Source organism: Eptesicus fuscus, chromosome 12 (genome assembly GCF_027574615.1).
Source record: "Eptesicus fuscus isolate TK198812 chromosome 12, DD_ASM_mEF_20220401, whole genome shotgun sequence".
Classification (NCBI taxonomy): Eukaryota; Metazoa; Chordata; class Mammalia; order Chiroptera; family Vespertilionidae; genus Eptesicus; species Eptesicus fuscus.
This window is the reverse complement of record NC_072484.1, coordinates 93,435,739-93,462,978: the sequence shown is the minus strand read 5'-3', so window position 1 is coordinate 93,462,978 and position 27,240 is coordinate 93,435,739. Positions and strand designations below refer to the sequence as shown.

Here is a 27,240-nt window from a genome sequence, read left to right as displayed (position 1 = left end):
GGGGCCTGGGGCCGGGGCAGCAGCAGTGACGGGCTGGGGGTTCCCACGGCAACCTGGGGGGGGCTCCCATGGTGACCTGAGGGGGGCTCCCACGATGACCCTGGGGGGGCTCCCATGGTGACCTGCGTGGGATCCTGCCCTCCTGCATCTCCAGGTGCCCCAGGCCGACACGGCAGAGCCGTGTGGATTTGCACTATTTTCCTAAACCTTCACTGTGGGCTCAGAATCAAACAACCGTTTCATGCAAATTCACTTCTTTTGAGTCCCATTGAGGCACAGTTTAGAGCTTTAATCCAACCTTTAATTGGCCTGAAAAATACACTTTTGTTCAGTGACTGAAACCTCCTCAGACACGGGGAAGGAATGGCCTCAGAGCTTAAGGAACGTGAACATAAAAGGTGTGTGCGTCCATGTGAGACGTGTTTCCTCTTCCCTGGCCGGAGGACACCTCAGGGCGAACCCACCTCTTCTGTGGCGACCCTTTCGCCTCAGGTTAACTGCATGGTGAGCGGGATGACAACCCACAGAAGGAACATGTGACCACATCGAGGCTTCGGCGCCCGCTCTGGGCCGATGGCGTCCGCTCGCCCCGTGGACGCCCTCGGGAGGGATCCCCGTGAGTGGGTGGGAGAGGAAGGGATGTCCCAGGAGGCTCCGAAGATGTAAACACACAAAACAAACCCCAAAATGCCACGAGATGCCGGGGCGGCCCCCGGAGCGTGAGCAGGGAGAGCGGCGTCTGTGTGGGCTCCAGCAGGCCGCATGCAGGCAGGTGAGCGGCGCCTCCACGGGGCGTCCCAGGCGTCGGCACACCCGGGGGCGCGGCGAGCCCCTCGAGGAAAAGGCACCCGGTCCGTTCTCTGCGGCCAGAGACCCGCGAGCTCCTGGCGCAGGGGAAGCGGTCCTGCCGTGCTCGGCTCCGTGCTCGGCTCCCTCACCCTCGCTGGAGCTCACACGCCGTCGTCACCGCGTCATCTCGGGGCGCCCCTCCTCTCTGCGAACACCAGCAAGGCCTCTCCCAGTCCGCCGAGCAGGAGGCTGCAAAGGAGTCGAGAGGTCAAGAGGCTGCCGGGTGCCACGTACGCGGGTGAGGGACACCCTGGTTCTGCCGTGGGGCTCCCCGCACCCCCTTCCAGGTCAGGCCCAGGAACCGCCCATCGTGCAAAGTCCCCCTGAGCTGGGGGAGGGGATTGCAGGGTGGAGGAGGGGCTGTGTCCACTCGCCCGACGGGTGGGGTGTGTGTGTGTGTGTGTGTGTGTGTGTGTGAGTGATTGTGCCGGGGTCACGCTCTGGAGGAAATACTGCCGGAGGGTCCCCACGGAGCTGCCAGGCCGTCTGCTAAAGGGGCTGGTGCCATGGAGTCTCCGTATCGCAGAATTGCTATGGTGATGACCTTTGAACCCGCTTCAGCTAGATTCACTGCACATCACGGCGACCTGGCCTCTCTGTTCCCCCAGAAAAGGCTGCTGCTCCCTTCACCCTCCCGTCAAGGATGCGCCCGCCACCGAGTGGGCAGGGCAGGGCCGCCGTGCCTGAGGGAAGGCTGCCCGGACTCTGGGTTTGGGGGGTTTTACTCCTGTTGATGTCTCCAGGCCCCCCACCCCCCATTTTCTCGTTTCCAGGGATCCTCCTCAGTCACAGTGACCAACACGGGGGCGGCAGAGCGCCGGCCAGAAACCCACCCCCCGCCGCTCTCCCACGGCTTTCAGCGTCTTCCCTGTCCGTCCTTCCCTTCTCTCCCATCAGGACCAGGCCCATCTCAATGTTCACGTTTATTATTGTGGTTATTCAGTGAATCCCACAGAGCCGCCGGGCGGAGGACAGAGCCGCCACCTTTTCCCGCTGCGGCCCCGCACGCCCGTCGCACCCAGGAAACATCTCCTCGGTCGGTGATGTGAGCGAAAAGGCTCCGTCATGAACCTGACACGCTCGGGGGCGCACGCGGGCCACACACGCTCAGTGACCATCAGCAACCTCATGGGATGGTCTGATCACAAACTCTGACCGGCAGGCCGTGCAGGGCAGCCTAGAGCCTCAGCAAGGCCGTGCTGACCCTCAGCGAGCCCTCCCGCCCTCCCGCATCCAGGATAACACGCGCCCAGGACAGCACGCACCCAGGACAGCACGCACCCAGGACAGCACGCCGCTGGAAATCAGAGTAATTTTCCTGTGGCCCCTCAACGGCACCGCCACAGCTCCGAGCAGACACCACAGACCTCACGGTCACCTCTGCCCCGGCACCATCTCTGTCCCCACACGGAAGGAAGCTTTCTCCTGCTGCCGCTCACCCACCCTGGAGTGCTCCCGCCTTGCTTCCCCGCTGCCTTCACCCCGCCAGTGGGTCCAGGACCTTCCCTGTGGCCCCCTGGACTCTGATGCACAGGAGGGAGGGACACGGCTGTTCTCCCGCGTTTTCTGTCGCGACTTTGCTTCTGGGCGCGTCCTCAACATCTGGCTCAAATAAACCTGTGAGGCCTTCTCTAGTCAACAGATGACACGCTCCCCTCTCCCACCTGTATTTCAAACTACTTTGTTCTTTTCTGTTTCCTCACCAATGTGTGTGCCTGACGTAGGCACCGTCCTCGGGGGACCCGCGAGGGACAGTGCGCATCCCGCGGGCCGGGCTGTGCGGGAGACAGCAGGCGCTCCGAGCGCTTTAGAGAGGAGTTCCCGTGTGCACCCGGCGGGAGGCGGTGACTCCGGGGCTGCGGTCCTGGGTGCAGTGTGCCGTGCGGGGAGCCCCCTCCACCCTGAATCCCTTCCCTGCAAGCGACGCGCAGTCGCCATGCTGGCCCTGAGCTGAAGGCAAACATCTCCACTCAAAGACGAGATGCGGCCACTCGTGAGGACGCTGGTGCCAGGAGGCCGGTGCCAGGACCAAGTTCGCGCGATGCCCACACCGGGCACCCTGGTCCACGGCGGTCAGGGCGGGCGGGCAAGGCGAGGGCTGAGCGCGGAGCCCTGAGAGCACATGGTGGTGTGTCTGGTCACTCCCTCTCTCCGCACACCGGCCGGCACCGTCCCACGGACAAGAGGGACTCTCCTGGCCTAAAAGGAGGCCCCGCAACCAATGCCACTTGACAGGGTATGGACTAAACCCTGTTGGCTGAATTTTGGAAGAGGGAATTCCTATCGATACCTACCCTAAAACTCTGTTACTTAAAAATGAATTCTTTGCCGAAACTGGTTTGGCTCAATGGATAGAGCGTCGGTCTGCGGACTGAAAGGTCCAGGTTCGATTCCGGTCATGTACATTGGTTGCGGGCACATCCCCGGTAGGGGGTGTGCAGGAGGCAGCTGGTCGATGTTTCTCTCTCAATGTTTCTAGCTCTCTGTCCCTCTCCCTTCCTCTCTGTAAAAAACAATAAAATATATTTAAAAAAAAAAATGAATTCTTAGCCCTGGTCGGTGTGGCCCGTGGTTAGAGCGTCGGCCCGCACACCGAAGGGTCACGGGGTTGATTCTGGGTCCCGTGCACGTACCTGGGTTGCAGGTTCGATGCCAGCCCCGGTCGGGGTGCATGTGGGAGGCAACCAATCAATGTTTTCTCTCTCTCTCTCTCTCTCTCTCTCTCTCCCCCTCCTTCCTTTCCTCCCTTCCACTCTCTGTAAAAATATCAATAGAAAAAAATCCTCGATGGAGGATTAACAATAAAAAGAATAAACATTAACCTGTGTATGTCAGTTACTGGGCTTGCCAGAGATTGTTTTTATAAAATTTTAAAAAAGCTCATTAGCTGGACAGTGACCAACATTGGCCCGAGATTTGTAATTTCTCTGGAGTGAACATGTGAAAGGCTGGCCACGCGTGTCCTCAGCACCGGGTGGGAGAGGCACGGGGACCAGGGCCTGGCTCCTGCCGGAGCTGTGGGGCCACACTGACGGCCGAGCCCACGTCCACGGAGGGGCGGCCTCTCCCCACTCCCGCAGCGGCTACAGCGGGACGTGCAGGCCACATTCTAGAAGAATCCAGAGAGCTGGACTTCAGGGGAAATCCCGACCTCTGACGTCAACTGAAATCTGAGAGACACGGGACAGAAGCAAGAACCATCCGGGCTGCCCTCTGGGACGTGTGACGGTCCAAGCCCCACGGACAGAGACCAGCCCGGGGCTGCCAGCCGGCACCCGTCTCGGCTTGAAGACAACGGCACACGGAGACTGCAGACGGCTCCCTGAAGCGGCCACGCGGAGGCCCCGTCGGACGCCCTCCTCTGCGGTTCACCCTGCGGCTGGAGAACTCTCGGCGGCTGAAAACACACCATCCTTCAACCCAAGAGCTCTCAAAACCCAGGACTCCCCGAGCCCAGGTTCCTTTTGCAATAACCGCCCAGGATGCTCCCGTGACTCGGGCACACACCCTTCTCCCCTCCCGACCACCAGGCCCCTCGCCACCTGCCCACTGAGACCTCGACACGCGGGGAACGGGCACCAGCCCTCGCGAACCCTGCACCCCAACTTGCAGCGCTGCGCTCCCGACTCCCCACCTCAGCGAGAGGCGCCGCGTGTTCTCCACAGCTCGGCCAGGCGTGCACATCATCCCGCCTCCTCCCTTCCTCTCCAACCCACGGCCTGCGCCAGCACACGCAGGGTCCGACCAGCCCCCCACTTCCAGGGCTGCCTGCTCGACAGTGAGCCTCCGACAGGCACAGGGAGTGCGGCTCCCAGTCCTGGTCGCCTCCCCTCCCCTCCCCTCCACTCAGGTCGAGCCACGCCCACCACGGCCTTCAAGGCCCATGTGGTCAGCTGCCTCTCCAGCCTCCCTCCTGCCGCTCTCCCTCACCACACGGCTCTGGTCACCCTGCACCGCAGGCCCTCTGCACGCGCTGTCCCCCCCGCGGACCCCACGACTCGCTCCTCAGGTCTCTGCTCGGTCAGAGAGGCAGTGCTGTCTCCCAGCTAGGGCGGGTCCTTCTAGGGAAGACGGTTGGAGCTTGTCCGAGAGCAAACGAACTGGAGGACGGAAGAGACCCACACAGCCTCACACGTGGACATGGCTGCCTGCCGTGCGCTCCCGTGCAGACGAGGGTGCAAGGGGCTGCGTGTTCTGTGTTTTCGGCTGCACAGCACGGCAGGGAGGGTGTACCCAGCAGGAACAGCCATCACGCTGCATTCATGCCACGCACGCCTCTGCATGCACATGCCCACGCCTCGCCCTTCCCGTGGCTCTTGGAGCGGAAGGCAGCACCTGGAGAACCCCACCACCCACCGTCAGACTCACCAGCCCACGGCCGCCCTGGTCAGGACCCCCTCGAACAGCAGCACCGAGGAGCCAGCTGTGGCCACCTGCAGAGAGAAGCCCAACAAAGGCGTCAGCGTGGACTCCAGAACCTTCTCCAGCCCTTCACACGTTGCCCTCCCTCCCCTCCCCCCTGCCCATGCCCAGTGCCTGTGGTCAGCATTGCTCTGAGGGAAGCTCTGGCGGGAAAACGCTAAACCCTGTCTGTGTGGGAGGTGGGCGTCTGCAAAGGCATTTCATTCCCAAACTGGTCAACGGAGGCGGCGGGCAGCCCCCCTCAGCCCCCCCCCCTCCCCCCACCCCCCTCCCCGGTGGGCAGGGCAGACCCTTGTCTCCGTCTCGTCCACGGAACCCAGGTCCGGGTGCACGGCCGTCCCAGGTCCTCCCGACAGCACGTCTGTCCTGCCTTGGCCTGCGGCCCGGCCTCCCTGCCCAGTGGCCTCTGTCTCTCGGCCCACGGCCTGTGTTCAAGCCCAGGGCTTCCGGGGAGACAGCAATTAGATCACTAATTATCTGCAAACACAGGAGCCGGGCGGAGGCCCCTCCCACAGCTGAGCTGGACATTAGAAATGTCTCTGAGGACTGTCGGTGGCAGGACCCTGCAGTGCCCCTATGTGACCCAAAGGCCCTATTTTGTCAACACTTGGAACGTCCGCTCAGGAAAAGATGTCCCCCCAGAACGCTGCCCAACAGCGCCCGGGCGGTCACCCAGGACTGGCTTTCTTGCAAGAACAAGAAAGAGGCAGGCTGCATGCCCGGGCGCTGGCTCAGTGGTTGAGCGTCCACCTAGGAACCAGGTCACGGTTTGATTCCCAGGGCACACGCCCGGGTTGTGGGCTTGATCCCCAGTGTGGGGTGTGCAGGAGGCAGCCGATGGTGTTCCTCTCTCCCTGTCTTCCTCTCTGAAATCAGTAAAAACGTAAAAAAGCAGAGCAGGCTGTGCTGGGCGCCGCTCACGAAGGGACTTGTGCTGCACCGAGGCCTCTGGGGGCTGCAGCCGGCGGTCAGGAGGAAAGTGCGTTCACCGAGTCCCTGGCGGTCAGGAGGAAAGTGCGTTCACCGAGTCCCTGTCGCCCGTCGGCCGTCTCCACAGGAAGTCTGAGAATAAGCCAGGAGCGGGCGCCCCTCGCGCCTGCAGAGCCACAGCCGGGACTCGCCCGTTTCGGTGAGTTCCTTTCGCTTTGGAAAAACCTCGCCTGCTCCGAGGTGGCCGGCTGGCCGGCCTGTCCCGATTAACTGCACCTTTTGCCAAGGAAACACCTCAGTGGTCACACCGGCCCTCACGTGAACGCAGGCTGGCTCAGGAGCCACGGGGCCTCTGCCTCCCGGCCCGTCATGGCCGCCTCCTCCTCCCGCCGCCCTTTCTCACGGAGCTCGCTCTGCGGCTGACCACGGGCGCTCCGCAGGGTTGCCTCCTTTCTGCAGCGAACGCAGAGCGAACGCGCCGGCACGGGGAGTCACATGGCTGCTGTCCAGTCTGTCCAGCGGGCACCGCGGCTCCTCAGCTCCTCCCCCGCATCTCCAGCCCAGCCCCAGCAGCTCTCCATGGCGGCCCTCTCTCCCCTCCCTCCCCTCCCCCTCCCCCCCAGTCTCTCCCTCTCTCCTGCCCTCTCCCCTCCCCACACTCACCGAAGTTCTAACCCTTCACAAAAGCCACCACGTGAGGATGGGAGCAGCACCTCGCGGAGAGCAGCTGGTCGGCCTGGGCACCACTCGGTGCCGGTGACTCACTCCCGCCGCCGCCTCCCGTGGGAGGGCAGGTCCCTCTGTGCCTGGCTGTCAGGGCGCTCAGGGCACGGAGGTGAGAATGGCAGCTCTGCTCGTGCCAAGGGCCCGCCCACTTCCAATTCCACCGAAGAACAGGAGCCGGGCTGCCTTCTCTCAGCCAGAAACTCAGCAGGGCCTACGAGTGCCCCCCGGTTTTTTGTGGGGTTTTGGGGGGATGGGGGCACAAGGGGAAGAATCACTGAAAGCAGGGACGCACACAGGCACCTGCACCCCTATGTTCATCGCAGCAACCCAGTCACCGCTGTGGAGCGCCCCAACTACCCACTGAGGACGCGACAGCGACACGTGACGACACCGGAGCTTTCCTCGGCCCTGAAGGAAGGAGGCTCTGCAGCACGCGGCAGCGGGGGTGAGGCCGGGGGCCCTGTGCTCTGACTCCGTGTGACCCCACGCGTGAGGTACCGGGCGTCACTCACGGGTCGTTTCTAACGGGCAGTTTCCGTTTGGACGATGAGACGTTCTGGAGATGGATGTCCGTGAGAGCAGGGGCTGGTCTTGAGCTTTAAGGAGGCCGGAATCTGTTTGTGAAAGACGTCACGTCGCTCCTGGAACTGGACCCTGAAGACACGAAGCGGCAGCCACTGCGCCCTCGTTCTCGCTCACCAAGGGCATCTGAAGGACACATCTGTCTGCAAAGAGAGCTCTGTGGCCTGAGGAACGGCTCCCTCACACACGCGGAGCCGAATAACAAACAGCAGGGCCCCACGCGGAGGGACGCCAACCGCAGGAACTCGGCGCCCTGCGTCTGCGCCGGCTTTGAACTTCCTGGCTTCGTGGAAGGCGGTCACAGCCTCGTGTTATTCCAACGGGTGGTGTTTCAGGCAGGTCAGATTTGTTTTTCAAACACTCAGTCCAATCCAAAGATAAATTTTTGTGTTTTGTTTTTTTGAAGAAAATAAAGTGGCTGTGAGTGGAACCTGCCAGATAGTCCCGTATTTGGGGGAGAATCTGAGATTCAGACTGGCTGTTAGGATTTGCTGCGATTTGTGGTGAATTTCTAACAAGCGCTGACTGAGTGTGCCCTCCACGGGAACTGCCGGTATAGCCCACGCCCCCCACTTCACCGGCTCCGGTTTCAAACTCGACTTCATCCCATCATCTCACCTGCACTCGAAGTCCTCTCTGCCTGGAGACTTCACCCCCCACATTCCTACTCGCCCTTTGGAATCCATGTCCAGAGGACCTTCCCCGCGCAGGGCCTGCCCGCACAGGCCCCTCGGGGGCGCCCACACCTACTTGCCCGGCACAGGCCAAGCCACTGCCCGAGTCTCCGGCAGGGGCTGCACGCGGCGTCGCTGTATGCCCGGGCCCCCAGCGGAGACCGGCACCCGGCCAGCGCCTGGCGCACTGTATGGGGCTACTCGGACCATCGGCGCTGGGCACAGCCCGAAGGCCAGTTTGCTGTTTGTTTAACTTTCCTTTTCGTACATCAGGGTGCCTGTGGCCTAGACCTGAGAACCGGGCGGTGGCGGCGTCTGTGACCAGCCACCCGTGGGTGGAAAGCTGCGCAGCGAGCTCGGAGACGGCCAGGCGTCCGCCTGCACAGGAGGGCGTGCTCCCCGCATCCGCGCCCCGAGGAGGAAGAGAGCGGGCAGCAGTGCGAGTGCCGACACTCAGCGGTGGACACAGCTGCGTCCTGAAAAGGCCCGAGCCGTTCACACCCTCGGACACGGTCCCCTGGCTGCACCTTCAGACCTGTGGGCGCTGGAGCCTTCTGCTCCCTGGACGTGAACGCTCCTGGCACAGGCGTGCAGAGGGGCGCTCCTCCCTCGCTGGGAGTCAGACGCGCCTCCGTTCCCCAGAGGCCGTGGTGATGTCCGCTGGGGGAGCGGCGCCGGGACCTCTGGGAGGCGTGTCCTCTCCTGCTCTCGGGGTGCACCGTTCGCTCAGCCCACAAGCGCTGGCTCTCCTGTGTTCTCTGAATAAAGAGGCTGCACATTGGACACGTCCTCTCCTTTGCCAGGTGGTATGAAGAGCCACACAATGTAGACGTCCTTAAAGCACTCGACTGCAGAAGACAAACGGGGAATTCGAGGCCCTCCTACCTCCCCTCAAACTCGCTCAGAGACGCCCGGTGTGGGGTCAGTGGCGTCTCAATTCTAGTACTTGTCACTTGCTCTCTTCCTCCGTTTCCTTTTACCGTGAACATGCTCACCGCCTGCCAGCTCGCAGACCCAAGAGGGTCACCTCTGTCCCGGACTCCAGTTCCCAAGTGAAGCAGCGCTCCCGGCCCGAGGGGCAGGTGGCCGAGGCGTTTTTACTTCGGAAGTTGTTCTGATTCACTCAAAGGGCAGATCTCGTCTCTGCAGCTTGTTTTAGGAACGAAACGAACTTAAGCTCAAAGGCGCTTTAAATAAAAGCACCACGATTACACTTGCTCCAAGGCGGGAGGTTTCTTCACCTCCTTTGATACAACGGTCGAGCAACATGGAGGTGACAGAATGCATTTGCCAAAAGATACACGTGAAACACCTCCGGGAAAATGTTCAGATAGGAAACGTGGTGCCGTCTGGTAAAACCCGCCACCGCTGACAGCCTCCCTCCTTCACCCCACGACCCTGCACTGGTGTCGGCTGGGAGGAGTAGCCCACGACACCAGCTGTGCCCTGGCTCCGGACCTGGTCACAGTCCAACCGGACCAGAGTGAGAACCTCAGAGATGCACCTCGCTGGCCCAGGACGCGCCCACCCCTCGGGCCGCATCAGGGACACACAGACCACGAGGACTTCCAGCACCTGGCACTCACTGCAGATGTCACCCTGCCGCCTGGATGGACTGGGTGTCCCCATCCCCTGCCCACCTGCCTCAGTCGATGGGGCCTTGGGAAGTTAGCTGGTGTGAGATGAGAGCATGAGGGGTCCCGTGATGGGGTGGTGTCTCCCTCTCCCCCTCCCGCCCCCTCCCCTCCCCTCCCCCCCTCTTCCAGGTGAGAACACAGCCAGAGGGCAGCCATCTGCAAACCCAGCAAAGAGCCCTCAGACACCTGCTCTGCTGGCATTTGGTCTTGGACCTCCGCCTCCAGGACGAGGAGGAACACATGTCCGTGTGGGAGCCGCCCGGCCTGTGGTATTTGGTTACAGCAGCCTGAGCGACGACGATACCCCTTGCTCTTTCGGAGTTTAAAAAATGAAAGTTTTAAAAAAGCAATGACTAACCGTCACAGAAGTGGAGCTGACTCAGAAGTAAACCAGGAGAAGGGCCTGGCGCTGCTGCGGGCGGAGGCGGAGGCCACACTGAGGCCACACTGGGCACCTGAGAGGCAAGCGCCTTGGCCTCACGCAGCCTCGGCCCGGCCAGCCGGCTCCCGAGCTCACTGGCAGGTAATGGAACGGGATGTGCGAAGGCCGAGACACGGTGCACGCCGAGTGTTGTGGGAAGAAGCTCACACCCCTGGGCCCATCTTGACGGACTAAGGCAGCTGCCGAGGAATGGCGGGAGGGAGAGCAGTGCCAAGCTCAGCCACCTCTCACCCCGTGAGTAAGACGGCGCAGGTGAGGGGCCGTGCACTTCCTTCTGATTCTCTCCTGGGTGTAAAGCGAACACACTCGTTCCAGAGGAAGCAGAGAGCAGGTGGCGTGTCAGTCAGTCGCGGCCACGAGACCCAGGTAGGACCCAGCGGTGCCCTGTCTCCATCCCACTTCTCGGCACCCCCTCGTGAGGCTCAGGGCCTGCACCCTGATCTCTGCCTGGCTTCTGTGGCGGGACCTAGGCACAGGTGCGGGCGAGGGCCACCCCCTGTGGGCGCTGCCAGGAACCCAGCAACCCCTTCCTCCATCAGAGCGACTTTCCCCTGAAGAAACGGGGACCCTGGGGCCAGGCCCAGGCCGGGATTCGGACGGAGTCCGCACGCGTTTCACAATGCCCCGCAGTCCTCCAAGGAGCCGGTTACCCCTGCGCAGTAGGGACCTGCCGACTGCCCTCCTGTGTCCAGGTGCCAGCAACACCGGACGGCCCCGCCCCGCCCCGCCCCATCTGGGCATCTCCTAGCACCTGCTCCATGTGACAACGCTGGTCCAACACAGACGCACATAAAACGTGCTCCCTGAGATGTTCAGAGACAGGAAGTGAATGCCGTGGACAGACCACATGACCCTCAGCACTTCCCACAGCGCCACGCGGTGCCGGCCCCTCCCCTATGGTCTCAGGTCAGCTCCCTTCAAACCTAACCCCCTCGCCCACGTGGGGAAGCGCCCCCAACACCGTTCCATAGAAACAACGGGTGGAGAGTGACCCCGTCTCCGTGACAACAGCCAGCCAGCCCAGGTGTGTGTTCAGAGAGACGGCCACAGTGCTGGGATCACAGACGCTTTCTTCTCTTTTTCATTTAACTTTGCAAGTTTTCTATCCTAAGCCTTGTGACATTCTTTAAGTGAAGGGAGTTAACTAAATGGTTCCTAAGGCTTTTTCCTGGGGGAATCAAGATGTAAGTCATGGACCAAAATTAAAGTTACAAATGAAAGAAAAGGTTATTTGCTTCCTAGCGGAGCACACACTGCAGTTAGACACCGAACAGAACCGAAGGCCTCAAGGCCTCACCACGGAGCCGGCGCCCACATCCCCGGCCCAGCCAGCACGGCGCTCCGGGGTGGCCCCAGGCACAGCCCCCGTGGCCGCAGGTCGAGTCACTTCACGTCCTCTGTTTCCCATGAGCTCCCGGAGGTTACGGAAATGGTAACTACAGGGTACAGCCTTCCTCCCCGGAGACACTCCCCCCAGCGCACGCACTCACCTAGTCCCTCGTCACCCATGCAAGGACCTCCTCCCGGAGTCCCTCAAGAAAGGCGGGGGGAGGGGGGGCACCTCCTGCTGGGGCCTGGGGTCGGGCCCGCTCCTCGGCTCTAACAGAGGAGTCACGCACATCTGTGCTCCCTCTCGTCCGAAGGGGCCAGAGGAGCACGTGGTCGGGCCACACGGTCGGATGGGAATTAAATAAGAAACGTGTGCCCGAGTACCAACCACACGGCTGCACACGGGAGCGCCATGTTGGCTGTGACCCTGCCCGCACTTGTGTTGTTCCAGGACCAGGGGCGTCGGGGGGACCCAAACCTAAAGCCCGGCTGGTTGCTGAGCTGCTGTCTGTGGAGCAATGTTTCTCTCTCTCCCTCTCCCTTCCTCTCGCTCTCAAAATCAATGAAGACACATTTAATAAATAACCGTGGGTAATAACAGCATCCATATAAGACCTTGCAGCCAGGAAATTTACAGAAATTCAAAGTATTTCCTCAATAAGCAAACTCATTCAGGTCAGAGTTGTGAAACCAGAATTGTTATCATATTTCTGCAGCACAGAACATTGGGATGATCAATGGCTCTAAAAATAGCCCAGAAAAAAATTAGAGTTCATCACTGGAAACAAGAAAAACAACTTCATCCAAAATAGCAAAATGTCTATGAACATGCCTCACTTCCCGATGAATTATTTGACAATAGGAAATGGAATTTTAATGTTTTTCTTTAATCCAAAACTATGCCCCTGCCCCCCGCCCATGTCCCTCTGGGAAAACCGTGCTCATGAAGGAATAATTCCCAGATAAGCGCTGCCATGCGGCTCCACAGACGCCCGGGAACGACACGGACATGCGCTGTGGCCGCCCAGCTAGAGGCTGCGAAGGGAAATACGCCGCCGCTAGGTTTTCATTTTCCACAAAAAATTATTCTCGCCACAGCCGCTCAGCCGTCCGCGGAAACAGCCGTGATGAGGTTTCCACGGGAGGCCCCTCACCGCGCACGTCGCCGAGTCAGCAGCTGCTCTCCGCCCGGTCCAGGGCACAGGGAGGCGCAAGCCACAGCCAGAGGGAGAGGACGCGGGGCTGGCCTGCTCCCGGAAAGCCAGGCGTTCAGGTGAGACTCCGTGTGTGACAGGAAGAGGGGCGAGGCCTCAGGGAGCCGAGCGAGGGGAAGACGGCGAACGGGAGGGCCTCCTCCTCCGAGACTGACTTCCCCCAGAAGGACAGCCAGTGTCTCCCACCCAGCGGCGGTGGCGGAGACGGGGAGACCGGCGTGATGAAGACAACAGAGAGAAAGACGTTGCAGCACACCTGAGGCGCCCGTGTCCTCCTGTGAGTGTGAGGACGGGTGCTGGCTTACCGCCGCGTGATCCCTTCACAGCGCACACACATCGCACACACATCGCACCATCATGTCACGCGCTTGACATTCGGTGCTGACAGGGGCCGCTCAGCCACTCCGCTGCCTCAACTCAGAGCCCCCCCCCCCATTCAAAGACACCTTCGATGTCCCCCAAACTGTACAAGCCCAGTAACCCTTAAAACCCCGTGCACACACAGCTGTTCCGCAGGCAGCACACCTGGGCGCTGGGCGGGGTGAGTGAGGCCCCTTCACTCCCGCAGGCCCTGAGAACCCCGTCACACGCAGACATCACGCCGCACCACGCCGCCTGCACGGCCAGCGCCGACAGCCACCTAGTCTAGGTCTAAAAGATGAAACTCGAACAATAAAAAAACTAAGTCAGCAGACGCTTGTAGGCAAGGACAGCGAGCTGCTTCCGAGGGTCATAGGAGCAGAGGAAGCCGCTTCCTGGGCTGCCATTGCCTTGCATTCGCCGGCGGAAGACTCTGCCCTCTTGGGGAGCAGCTCTGAATGGGGAGCAAACACTGGGTCCTCGAGAGCCGGGGCCGGTGCTGCGTCTCCTCTCCTGGCTCAGCCTCAGCTGCCTCTTTCCCGGACGTGGAGAGCTGCCGTCCGTCGGAAGGATGAGACGAGACGCTACTTGACACGGGAAGAATTCTCAGGAGAACACAGAGCTGCTGGAACAACCCACCAGCAAACACGTCTTCCTTACACGCCTACATGTCATCGCTTTTCTCTTAAACACAACCACTTTTTCCCTGGATCAACGCTTTTCAGCACAAGTGGGAAGGGACCCCAAGATTTCATGAGGCTGCGTTAGATTTCACATAGCTCACTTTACCAAAACGAAGGAATGGAAAAAGGTTGCGAAGTGTTGTTATTTTCAGCTTCTTAGAATGTCGCTCCAGTCCCCGAGAACAGCAATAACCATGATGACACACGGTGATGAGAAGGCACTTTCCGTGCTGAGCACCGAGCCCAGGAAACAGGCGGAGAAAGAGGAGGAACAGAGAGCAGCACAGAGGCCTCCTCCTCTCCCGACTCGGGCGCTGGAAGGGGCGGAGCATGGGTACCTTTGGACGAGGAAGGTGGCCCAGGCCCTTCCGAGTGGCCTCTCGGCCTGTGTGTCTGAGTATTTCACAGAATCTCAATTCTCCTCTGGGGCCAACGGAGCATCCTTCCGAGTCACTCTGCACACTGGCGCCTGGCGGTCCCAGTGACATCACGGGAAGGGCTGCGTACAACTTGCTGCACTTCAATGTCAGCACGTCTGGTCATGCATGTCGGGATGGGTAAATAGTATGCCACTGAGGGTCAGAGTTTATTTTTAAATAGAAAAGAAGAAGAAGAGAGAAGGGAAGATTGTCTAATATATTGAGGCCAGAAGAATCCTTAATGGCTCCTTTTATTCAATCATTCACATTTAGGAAGGATTAAAAATCCTTTGACTTTTTAAAGAAATATGTTTTTACTCTTTTTTTTTTTTTAGAAAGAGGAAAGAAGAGGGAGAATTAGAAATATCAATGATAAACATCAGCTATCAGCTGCCTCCTGCACACCCCCTACTAGGGAGCGAGCAAGCAACCCAGGCATGTGCCCTGACCAGGAACCGAACCATGGCCCGTGGCCTCCTGGTTCCTAGGTCGACGTTCAACCACTAAGCCACACCAGCCAGGGTCTTCACCTTCTTCCATCCAGTCTTCCTCCCACTCCCTCTGACAGCTCAGTCTGTTCCATGCATCAATGCCCCTGTTCTAATTTGTTCATTAGATTTCACATGTAATTGAGACCATATGGTATTTGTCTTTCTCCGACTGGCTTATTTCACTTAGCATAACCATCTCCAAGGCCCTCCATGCTGTCGCAAAAGGTAAGGCTTCCTTCTTTTTTTACGGCCAAGTAGCATTCCATTGTGTAAATGTACCACAGCTTTTTTTATCCATGCATCTGCCGATGGGCACTTGGGCTGTTTCCCGATCTTGGCTATTGTAAATGCTGCTGCTATGAACATAGGGGTGTGTGTATTCTTGGACTGGTGTTTCAGGATTCTTATTCCCAGAAGTGGGATCGCTGGGTCAAAAGGCAGCTCCATTTTTAATTTTCTGAGGAAGCTCCACACTGTTTTCCAGTGGTTGCCCCGGTCTGCACTCCCGCAGTACTGGAATCCCAGCTGTCACCATTCCTCCTTTCTGTTCTGTCACTTGTTGCTTCGTATGCTTTGGGTTGCTGTTGTTAGGGGTGTTTATAACTGTTACATCTTCCCAATGTAGTAATCTTCTCTAGGCATAGCTCCTGTCGTGAAGTCTAGTTTGATTTTAAGTCACTCTGGCTAGCTGCATTATGGCTACTGTTTGCATGGTTATGTTTTTCCATCCTTTTACTTTCAACCTATCTGTGTCTCTGAATCTAAGACGTGTCTCTTACAGACAGCATACAGTTGGGTCTTGCTTTTTTATCCAGACTGACAATCTCTGACTTTTGAGTGGGCTAGTCTATTCTCATATAATGTAACTATTGATATGACTGCTAGCAACAAATCCCTGTCTTTAATTGGGAATGTCTTTCTTTCTCGTTCATATTTGAAGGATAGTTTTGCTGTATACAGAATTCCTGGTTGGAGATTTTCTCTCAGCACATTAAATGTGCTACCCTCCGGTGTTTTTTATGAGAAGTCATCCATTTATACTATTTTTTTTCTCCCTCTCTTTCCTCTTCTTCTGGATTTCTTATATAGACGTGGCTGTGGTTGATGTCCCACAGATCTCTAAGCCTCTGTTTATATTTCTTCAGAGTTTTTTTAATCTTTGTTCTTTAGATTGAAGAATTCCCTTCGTTCTTCCTCCTGGGTCATCTCTAATCTATTACCGAACACCTTTGGAGACTCTGTCATTTCATGTCAGTTACACTTTCAACGCCAGATTTCCCATTTGGCTTTCTTTTTCAAAATCATTTTGGCCTCTTTATTGAGGTTCTGTATTGTCTTTCCTTGAATTCTCTGAACGTGGTTTCCTTTCTGTGTCTGAACGTATTTAAACAGCCGCACTGCAGTCTTTTCCTGCTAAGCTGTAAATCTGAGGACGCAGACACGGTTCCTACTGACTGCTCTTTCCTGGCATAAATCATGCCTTCCTGTTTCTCGGAAAGCGTCTAATTTTCTGCTGGACACCGGACACTGGACGTAACCCATGGCAGCAGCTCTGGGCCTGACCTCCTCTGGAGCGCCATCGTCGGTCTGTCCTGCGCTCAGTCACCTGCCTGGACGAGTCTTTAAGATCCGTCTCCCACGGAAGGTGCAGCTCTGAGGTCTTCACCGCGCTTCCCGTGTTTTCTTCAGCCGGCTTTCTTCGGGGTCACCCCCGTCTGCACAGCTTAGAGTTCTAGCAAAGACTAGTCAGAGGTCACGCTCACATACCTGGAGCCGGAAAGACTCTTTGCTTCTGGCTCTGTGAGTGGCCGGGGAGCACATCGCATCTCAGGGGGCTCACGCCGCCCGGCTTTCCCTTGCTGCTGGCTCGCTCCCATCCCGTGAGTGCGCTCGGGCTCTGCGAGGACAGTGTGGGGGCTGCGGCGCACGACACCTCTGCTTCTGGTGCACAGACAAGGGTCAGCCGGGGCACATGCAGAGCTGTCCAGCCCCTGATGGGCCTCTCACCCCCCGAGCTCCCATGTCCCCAGCCAGACCTGTCCACTGCTTGTACCACAGAGGGTTGTGAGCTCAGGACGGCGGGGCCCTGGCTCTTCTTGCTCATTTACACTGACAGGGCCTTTAACTGAAAATACTGTGCGTGGAATATTCTGGAAGCACCAACAAGGCCATTGGTTTTCGCAGCCGCCCCGCTCTGGTTCCACTATGACATGGACAGAGCTGGGGAGGAAGGCGCGGGAGCAACCTCAGGTGAGAACCCCACCCGGAGCGGCCGCTCTCAGGACGAGGCTGCTCCGTGTGCCGCAGCCTGTGGTCAGTGCGCTGTGGTCTGGCTTTCCAGTTGACGTGGGGAGAGAGTGGGTCCACATGCTCCTCCATCACGCGGAAGTCAGCATCTCAGCCACGCTTCCCGTCCGTGGGGTCAGAATTAGTCGTGCTCTCACACAGGAGACCACGCGGGTGAAGATGCCGCTGTGAAATCTCCTTTCAAAGACATGGGGGGGGGGGCGGGGGGGACTAACCAATCAACATACAGATGACTAAGGGCACTTGTTTCGGTGATCATTTCCCTCGATCAAGCTCATTAACAACGGCCACTCCTGGCAGGCAGCTCCTGCGGGCGACACGACGGAACGAAATGCTCCGCCAGGATCTCCCGAGGATCCTGGTTCCACAGCTGCTTCCTGCTCCTCCCCTCTGTCTCCTCTCCCCCAGCTCCCGAGGAGCCCAGCCAGTCAGGTACAGGTGGGCGGTCCGACCGTAAGGCGCCCCTTTTCCGCTTCATCCAGTGGGTCATGGGCCCACTCCCTTGCTCTGCCACTTCTGAAGGTGAGACCTCCTGGCCAGTTGGGTTCTGACACCACATGGCCCAGGAAGGGGTCAGAACTCCCCGTGCATCCAGAGGCCAGTCTCGTAGGACTGGAGCAGCTTCCGAGATGTTGTTTATTTATAAACCTCTCGTGTTCAGGTGGGGACATCAGGGCTCAGGAGAGCGAGGGGGCTCCCCGGCGCCCTGGCCGGGAGCACGAGGAGGAGGCGCAGACATGGACCTGAGCGGGATCAGGCGGAGGGCCGGCGCCTAGAATGGACTCCGTGGAGATAAAGCTGATGGTGCCTGCTCTGCGAGCACTGGGTCCAGCCCAAGCCCTCTCCCGCCCCTCTTACCTGAGCCACGAACAGCCAGGCCGCACACTGCCCAGGGGCCACCAGGCTCTTCAGCTTCAGGGCGCTGAGCGTGAGGAGGAAGCCCACAAGCCCACTGGAAGGAGAGACCACCTGTGAGTGAGGCCTGTCTTCTCGGAGCCAACAGGGAACTGTTCCCTGGGACACTTCACCAGCCAGTTCTAACTTACACACCCACTTCCTCGGCTTCCCAGGGATCTCTAGGTTTAACAAAGACAATCAGAAACCCAGTGAGCGCTCCTTTCCTAAGAGCTGTGAAGAAAGCATTTTACTGGAGCTGGGGAGTGGGGTACAGAAATCTGGGAGGTCTCTGTTAAATCACGAGAGAAAGAAAAGGGGGGACAGCACCTTCCGCCCCTCGTTATGCTGGAGCTTGGTGCTTGCCAAGCAGCTTCCATTTCTCCCAGCAGAACACACAGCCAGGGCAGATTCCCAAGGGACAGCACCACCTGAGGGCAGAGGGTCTGGGTTCGAGGTCTGGGGAGGGCTGGCTCCCATGACACGCCCCAAGCGAGGCACCCACACAGCAGCTGCGCTCTAGGAACGAGCCTACGCCCGGGTGACCTGCACGCGCCCCACCCTGGGGGCCGGAGGTGGGAGCATCTGGGGGCCCGGCACTGACAGCCGTGGTCGGGAGCAGTGGCTGCACCAGAACCATCTTCACGGTCACCGTGTGGCCACATGCAAAGCAAAGGGAACTCCAAGCGGAATGAGGGCTCCTCCTGACGTGGGGCAGGCACTGGGGAAGGGAGTGTGGCAGGGACACCAGCATGGAGGCCGACTCAGCAGACACGCAGGGAGGGCGAGTGTGGCTCGAAAAGCAAGAGACACACCTGCAGTTGTGCCCCAAACCACAGGCAGGCTGTGAGCTGTGCCATTTGCACCCCCAGGGCCTCGAGTCCCATGCTGCCCTCTGACCGTTGTGCAGGCGCTGATGGGTGGCTCTGACCTGACCGGGAGCTCTGGGGGGGGGGGCGGGGCCTGGCCTTGGCTGCTCTGCATGTCCCCAGCCGGGACTTCATGGAGCACTTGCTCACGGTCTGTGGGCACTGGACCCACAGGCGGCCTTGGCAGGTAACAACGGTGGCCGTCATTACGGGGCCAGGCACATGCAGGGCTGCAGACTCCCTCTTCAGTGCACACAGCCCTGCCCTGCTAGCATTTCCCTCCTCCAGACGAGGAAACGAGTGAGGGCGGGGAGAAGCAGGTAACGTGGCTGAGACACACGGTCAGGGAGCAGCGGGCTGGACCTCACCCCACGTCAGCTTTCCCGCCACAGCCGAGGGCACGCGCTGAGCCTGCCCACAGAGACCTGCCCCCCCAGAGCAGTGAAGTCGGGCTGGGTGGGGGTGCGGGGGAGGGGAACAGGGAGACGGGACGGCGCACGTGCCTAGTTCTATCCACGTGGTTGGTCCACATCCCTGAGTACTTCCCAAGGCCCCTGTTCGAGATCACCTCGTCCAGCCAGCTCCTCCTCAGTGGTTTCCACAATCTGTCTCATAATCTTGGGGTTCAGTGGAGTTTTTTTTGAGGCTGCCCTTCAGGAGCAAGAGGGAGACCAAGGTGGAAGTAGAGAGGGTAGGACTGTGGACCCCAATCTTCCCTTGAACTCTAGCTCAGATTAAAGTTGAAAGAACTGCTTGTGGAGAGGAAAAAAAAGTCGGGAAATCCCAGCTCTTGGGCAAGTTTGGAAACCACTGCTGGGGCATAAACACTTCCGCAGGACAGGGGTCCTCAAAGGCCGAAGCCAGCTCCGAGCACCCAACCTCCCCCACCCCACCCCCCGGCCACGCAATGGGTGACCGCCAGTGACCTTGGGCTTCGCCGGAGCAGACACAGCTGGGAGCACAGAAACAGGAAAGAACCATGCGAGGGTCATGAGGTCAGATTACCTGGCGCAGCAGCTGCCGTGGAATCTGTAGAAATACAAGAAGGGGAAGTCCTGGGCGCGGAGGAGGTCACCTGCGGGCACAGCGAGGGTGAGAAGGTGGCCCGCACGCCCGCGGTCCCAGCCAGGGCCTCCGCCCAACCCCCGAGCGAGGAGCTGCCGGCACTGAGTTCACACCAGTGTCCCTAGGTTCCTGGTACTGGCCCTTTCTCCCAGTAACAATAATAGTCTGATAGGAGGATGCACTGAGGGAGTCGGCCCTGGGCAGGACCCTGCTCAAGCCCTGCACATCACCTCTCTCAGGGCTGTGACGATGTCTCTCCCCTTGGCCTGGAGCTCAGAGAAGGTGAGAGATTTGCCCCAGATGGCACCCCTCCAGCTGGGAGCCACAGCAGGAACCCCTCCCTCACAAGCCTGGATCCTCCCCTTCCCCAGCAGCACCCTGCCCGCAGCAGAGGGGGGACAAAAACAACCCTCTTTTCCAAAGACTGTTCTGTTCTCCTCTGCCTCAGACCTAAAGCCAGACTGAGAGACACGCCTGACATCCTCTTCCCTTGTTGTGTTTCATGCCGGCCCCGGCCCAGGGCCAGGCCGGCCGTGCACGCTCGTTTTAGGTGCCAGTCCAAAGGGCACATGTATTTCGCGTGAAGTCAGTTCATTCTTTGAGTCCCACTTGGTGCGAGAGGAAATAATCACACATACTGGCTGCTTCCCTCTCTGGAATTTGAACTTGGTCACAAACAAGAAGTCAGGAGATTAAAAAAGCAGCAAGTCTTCCAAAAACGTCCCAAGGAAAGGCATTGAGCGTTTCCACAGATCGCTCATCCTTCCAAACCGGGAATCTCGGAGGCGCGGGAGGGGCCGGGCCTCAAGCCCTGCTCTGCCGCCTCTGGTTCTGCAGCCCTGGAGCCGGGGGGGCGGGGGGGGGGGGGGGGGGGGGGGGCGGGTGTGCAAGCACTGGCAGCACGGGCGCTGTATGGGCCGCACGGCACTCATTAATCAGGAACTTGAGGACACAAGGCCAAGGCCAAGGCCCCCCCTCAGACCCTAACAATCTCCGTGATCACCGCCTCGCATTGGAAGGAACGTTCTGAATTCCATCTCTCGGGGGCTGTGTGTGTTTTTATCAAGATGACTGTTTTGTTCCATTTATCACATGTGTGTGTTTAACTGAAGGAGGGGATGAGAATGAGTGCGTGGGCGATGACTCCGGAAGGTTCCGGGGCCATGTCTAACCCTGGGTGTGACACGCTGGAAGGCAGCCACGTACCCTCCAGCATGTCCTCAGAGACATGACCGGGGCAGCCCTGCACTGAACAGACACCGCGAGGCAAACACAGACAAGATGAGGTTTACCTGTGGGATGAGCTGCGGAGGCCAGGAGCGCCACGCTGAAACGGAAACGGCGAGTGAAGGAGCCCCGCACCGAGAACACGCGTTCCCAACCTTTCTCCTCGGAAACGTGAACCTGGCACGTGACCTCGCCGATGGGCTCCCTCCGCCCGCGCCCAGCTCCTCGGTGAATGGAGCCTCCAGAAACTCTCCCGGTGGCCCGGGTGGAGCCTGCCCGGACACGAGCGTCCACGCCCCACCCCGAGGGTCAGCCGTGCCCTGGCTGTCATCACACCCACCTCCTCCACAGAGTCGTGTCAGCCACATCAAGTGGCCTCCGAATTACAGCAGGCTGCGTTCTACACCGTGGCTGTTGAACGTGAGCTAAGTCTATTTTTGCCACAGAATTAACTGCATAGCAGGTAAGTTAAATGCTCACGAAGCCAGCCCACAAAATGACCCACCCCATCCACCACGTGCCTGAAAACTCTGTGGACTGGTTTGCAATCGATGCCAGAAAGGATGAGGAAGAGGAGGAGGCGTGTTCTGCTGTGGAGGCCATATTCTTCCTGGCACTCTCCTACCTTCCTCTCCGGAAGCTTCTCCCGCCTCCCGGGCCCGTGGACAGTGCCTCCCGGGCCCGAGCCCACCTCTGTACTCTGTCCTTCTCCATTCCAGCCACCAGGCAGCTGGTCCAGTCAGAGGTCAGGAGTAAGACTTTTCCCCCAAGACCAATCAGGCCAGATACACAGCAGATCTTTTAAATCCATTCACTCAGCAATCGTTACTGAGTGCCTAGGAAGTGCCAGGTACTGCTCTAATCTGGGGACACAGCAAGCAAAAGAGAAGACGCTCCTACACTCATGGGAATGAAATGGAGAAATGTGGGAAAACCATCATCTCCACAGGCTGAGCTCCAATACATTCAGTTTCACAAGTCACACCCCAGAGAGAACAGCTATGCACACCCCTTTCACACAGACACATGGACACACACATGCACACACACACAACACACACATGCATGCACATGCATACATGCACACGTACAGAGACACACGTGCACACATACACGCACAAACACACACACGCACGCACACACACACAATTTCATCTGCAAAACAAGGAGCGGGTATGAACAGAGATTATAGCCTCAAAACAACCTGTGGCCAGATTAAAAGTTAGAAACGCGGGGTCCCAGGAGCTCCCTGCCGGAGGGGGCACCGTGGGGAGACCCGGCCCCGGCCCCTGGCTCCGGCTCCGTTGCCCCTTCCACCTTAGGCTGCGCCCTGCACCCCGAGGACCTCACATGCTGCATGTGGACCCCTCAGCCTGCAAGTCCACCCACCGCCTCGCCTTCCACTGACAGCCTCCCCACGGGCACCGCTGCGTCTGGGAATGAGTTGGGAAGACAGGCCAGGGAGGCCCTGGAATCAAAGTCAGGACCACTCGGGGAGGGAAGTCCAGGGCCCAGGCTAGAGGGAGGCTGTGGGCTCTAGGAAAACTGCCCCCTTAGCCTTACAGACTCCACACCCCAGGAGACTCAGCCTCTGAACTGTGGGCAGGACAGAGGCCCTCCCCCCTGGTCTAGGGCCCCTCCCCGCTGGTCTAGGGCCCCTCCCCCCTGGTCTAGGGCCCCTCCCACCTGGTCTAGGGCCCCTCCCACCTGGTCTAGGGCCCCTCCCACCTGATCTAGGCAGGGCTGCTGGCTGGTGTCCTGATTGGTCCCTCACAGACACTTAGCTCGCCTCCCTGGGGGCATGTTGGCTCAGAACTCCCAAGTCACAATATTATTGGGAAATAAGCTCTAGAAATATATAGAAAATAGTTCTAGAAATATATGAGTTACTCTTTGAAAATGTAAATTATATTTACCTGAATATATAGTTTAAGTACTGCTGGTCGATGTCACTAAGGAATAAGAAAAAGACAAACATAAAATAATAGAAGTGTTTTACGTATAGAAAGTAGTCGCTATCCTGTGTTAATAAATTATATCCATGCATAAGTTACTACATTTACAAATTATCAATAAATGGTCTGAAAAGTACTTCATACTCAAAACTAAATCCTGGTTCATTTAAAAAACACGTTTCCTAGTCTGGTCACACACACTCACTTGTGGCTGATTATTTCTCTCTTTTTTGTTTTTGTTTTTAATGATAGGGAATGAAAGGAGAGAGTTTCCTAATCTGAGAGAACAGCACAAGCAAAGGCAGAGTAAATTTTTATATATATACTAGAGGCCCGGTGCACGAAATTCGTGCACGGAGGGAGGTTGTCCCTCAGCCCAGCCTGTACCCTCTCCAATCCAGTGGGATCGGGCCTAAACGGGCAGTCGGACATCCCTCTCACAACCAGGACTGCTGGCTCCCAACTGCTTGCCTGCCTGCCTTCCTGATTGCCCCTAACTGCCAGCCTGATCACCCCCTAACCACTCCTGCCAGCCTGTTTGCCCCCAACTTCCCTCCTCTGCCAGCCTGGTCACTCCTAACTGCCCTCTCCTGCAGGGTTGATCACCTCCAACTGCCCTCCCTTGCAGGCCTGGTACCTCTCAACTGCCCTCCCTTGCAGGCCGGGTGCCTCCCAACTGCCCTCTCCTGCTAGCCATCTTGTGGTGGCCATCTTGTGTCCACATGGGGGCAAGATCTTTGACCACATGGGGGCAGCTATATTGTGTGTTGCAGTGATGATCAATCTGCATATTACTTTTTTATTAGATAGGATAGAGGCCTGGTACAGGGGTGAGGGCCAGCTGGTTTGCCCTGAAGGGTGTCCCTGATCAGGGTGGGGTTCCCTTGGGGCGTGGGGCGGCCTGAGCGAGGAGCCTGTGGTGGTTTGCAGGCCGGCCACGCCCCCTGGCAACCCAAGAGGAGGCCCTGGTATCTGGAATTTATTTTCCTTCTACAATTGAAACTTTGTAGCCTGGAGCGGAGCCAAGCCTGGGGCTCCCTCCACGGCAGCAGCCATTTGTGTTGGGGTTATAATTGAAACTTTGTAGCTTAAGCGGGTGGGCCCGGCCAGGGTGTGTGAAAAGCTTTGCTTCCCCTGTTGCTGGGAGCAACCTTGGCCTGCTCTCTCAAGCTCCATTCTGCCGCCATCTGTTTGAATTTGTTTACCTTCTATAATTGAAATTTTAGCTTGAGTGGAGGCTTATCCCTGGCAAGGGCAGGCGGAAAGCTTGGCTTCCTCTGTTACTAGGAAACCTTGCTCTCTGTGGCTGAGCCATCTTGGTTTGGATTAATTTGCATACTCTCTCTGATTGGATGGTGGACGTGGCTTGTGGGTGTGTCGGAGGTATGGTCAATTTGCATATTTGTCTATTATTAGGTAGGATACTTTATTGATTTTTTACAGAGAGGAAGAGAGAGGGATAGAGATAGAAACATCGATCAGCCGCCTCTTGCACAACCCCCACTGGGGATGTGCCTGCAACCAAGGTACATGCCCTTGACCGGAATCGAACCTGGGACCCCTGAGTCCGCAGGCCGATGTTCTATCCACTGAGCCAAACCTGTTTCGGCTGATTATTTCTCACTAGAGGTCCGGTGCATGAAATTTGTGCACGGGGGGGTCCCCTCAGCCTGCACCCTCTCCAATCCGGGACCCCTCGGGGGATGTCCAACTGCAGGCAGTCAGACATCCCTCTCACAATCCTGGACCGCTGGCTCCTAATCACTCACCTGCCTGCCTGCCTGGTCACCCCTAACAACCCGCCCCCGCCGGCCTGATCACCCCTCACTGCCTCTGCGTGCCAGCCTGATCGCCTCTAACTGCCCCCCCATGCTGGCCTGGTCACCCCTAACAGACCCCCACTGCAGGCCAGGTTGCCCCCAACTGCACCCCTCCTGCCAGCCTGGTCGGCCTTAACTGCCCACCCCCCCGCCGGCTTGGTCACCCTCCAGTTTCCCCCCTCTACTGGCCTGGTCACCCTAACTGCCCCCCCTCCAGCATGGTCACCCCCAACTGTCCCCCCCCTGCTGGCCTGGTCACCCCCAACTGCCCCCTCTACCGGCCTGGTCTCCCCTCACGGCCCCCTGACCAGCCTGGTCACCCCATGCATGCAGCCTGCTGTTCAGTCATTTGGCCATCCCTCACTAACCCCCCTGCCAGCCTGGTCACCCCACACAGCCTGCTTGTTCAGTCATTTGGTTGTCCCTCACTAAGCCCCCTGCCAGCCTGGTCATAAGCAGCCATCTTGTGATGGTGTGAGGGTTAATTTGCATATTACCTCTTTATTATATAGGAGTAGAGGCCCAGTGCACAAAATTCATGCACAGGGGGTGGGGTATCCCTTAGCCCAGCCTGCACCCTCTCACAAACCAGGACCCCTTGGGAGATGTCCTACTGCTGATCCCGCAGGGATCCCCATGGGATCAGGCCTAAACCAACAGTCGGACATCCCTCTCGCAATCTGAGACCGCTGACTCCTAACCACTCGCCTGCCTGCCTACCTGATCACCCCTAACGACTCTACCTGCTTGCCTCATTGCCCCTAACCACCTCCGCTATGTCCGGAATGACATCCGGAAGGTTGTTCGGCTGTCCAGTCTAATTAGCGTATGACTCTTTTATTATAGACTAGAGGCATGTTGCACAATATTCGTGCAAGAATAGGCCTTCCTTCCCCTGGCTTCACTCCCAGCCGCCCAGGAGCTGGCACGTCCCCGCTCCCCGGCCACCCGGGAGTCAGCACGTCCCTGCTCCTGGCCCACCCAGGAGCCGGCAAGTCCCCGCTCCCTGACCGCCCAGGAGTCAGCACGTCCCCACTCCCGGCCCACCCAGGAGCCGTAAAGTCCCCGCTCCCCGACCGCCCAGGAGCCAGCAAGTCTCCGCTCCCGGCCTGCCCTGGAGCCGGCAAGTCCTCGCTTCTGTCCAGAGCACCGCTCCAGTAGCTCCCTCTACCACTCCCCTTCCCCTCATAGCAGGCATCACGCCCCTCCCGGCCGCTCGGCACCTGCATATGCAAATTAACCTCCATGGGTTAATTTACATACTCACTCTGATTGGCTGTGGGCGTAGCGGAGTGATGGTTAATTTTCATTTTTCTCTTTTATTAGGTAAGATAGCTAGCTAGCTAGATAGATAGATAGATATAGATGATAGATAGATGATAGATGATATAGATAGATGATGATAGATATAGATAGATAGATAGATAGATAGATAGATAAATAGATAGATAGATAGATATAGATATAGATATAGATATAGATATAGATATAGATATAGATATAGATATAGATATAGATATAGATATAGATATAGATATAGATATAGATAGATGATAGGTTCATCGGCCACTTTAAATGAGTGTCAACTAGCTCAGACCAGGGCACCAGCTCTAGGGTTACTGTATTTGACCAATAAAAACATAGGACCCCAAAGAAACCAGTTTCAAATAAAGAACAATGTTTCATTATAACTACGTTCTAATTATTGTATGGTAAGTACTTACACCAAAAAAGATGACTCACTGCTTGTCTGAAATTCAAATTTAACTGGGTACCCTATATTTTATCTGGCAACTTCACTGGCTTTTTGCGGCAAAAAATACTTTATTAACAGCACAACACGTGCTATAGGCCCAGAGTCACACGTTCTCAGGTGTAACCTGCTCCCAGGAGCCACTCCCTCTGCACCTCTCCCCTCTCGGCCTTAGGAGGGCCTGGGACCCACAGCCAGATGGCTGGTTGGGGTTCCCACCTCACAGCCCAGCCCAGCCCCAGCCTGGGTTCCCTTCTTTCACATTCGCCGAGGCTGACCCACTGCCTGCCCACAGCGAGGGCCTCACTCTCCCCAGCACAGAGCCTCTGACGGGGACTCGGGGTCTGACCAGAGTCGTGCTGGGGAGGGCTGGGGATTAGGAAAAGGAGCCCTGAGCCGAGGGAGTAACCCCTGAAGGAGGAGGACAGACTTTCCCTCTCCGCCCGGCACTGACGCTGGCCCGTGCCAGGCCCTGGGCACCTGCCTGGAGCGACTCAAAGACAAAAGAAGGCTCTGGGCCGAGCCTGCTGCCCACTGCACCCGACTGGCAGAGTCTGCGGAGCGGAGCAGCCCTGGCGCCTGGGTCTCCCCT

The 27,240-nt window shown here is 58.2% G+C and overlaps 1 protein-coding gene across 10 annotated transcripts in view; it reads right to left on the bottom strand.

Moving 5' to 3' along the window:
- Positions 1–268: 268 nt before the first annotated feature.
- Positions 269–27,240, bottom strand: part of TMEM241 (transmembrane protein 241) — a 53,081-nt gene continuing 26,109 nt past the window's right edge. For 3 of the 10 annotated variants that reach the window (XM_054724107.1, XM_028155775.2, XM_054724109.1), the window contains 6 exons: positions 23,037–23,072; positions 21,186–21,220; positions 19,834–19,903; positions 17,924–18,017; positions 5,218–5,282; positions 269–1,038 (listed from right to left, as the gene is read on the bottom strand). In XM_054724107.1, coding sequence (XP_054580082.1) covers positions 972–1,038; positions 5,218–5,282; positions 17,924–18,017; positions 19,834–19,903; positions 21,186–21,220; positions 23,037–23,072 — 367 coding nt within the window. In that variant the 3' untranslated portion in view covers positions 269–971. Of the gene's footprint in view, positions 1,039–5,217; positions 5,283–17,923; positions 18,018–19,833; positions 19,904–21,185; positions 21,221–23,036; positions 23,073–27,240 lie in introns of those variants that run through there. The other 7 variants (XM_054724108.1, XM_054724110.1, XM_054724113.1 and 4 more) reach the window with 7 other exon arrangements.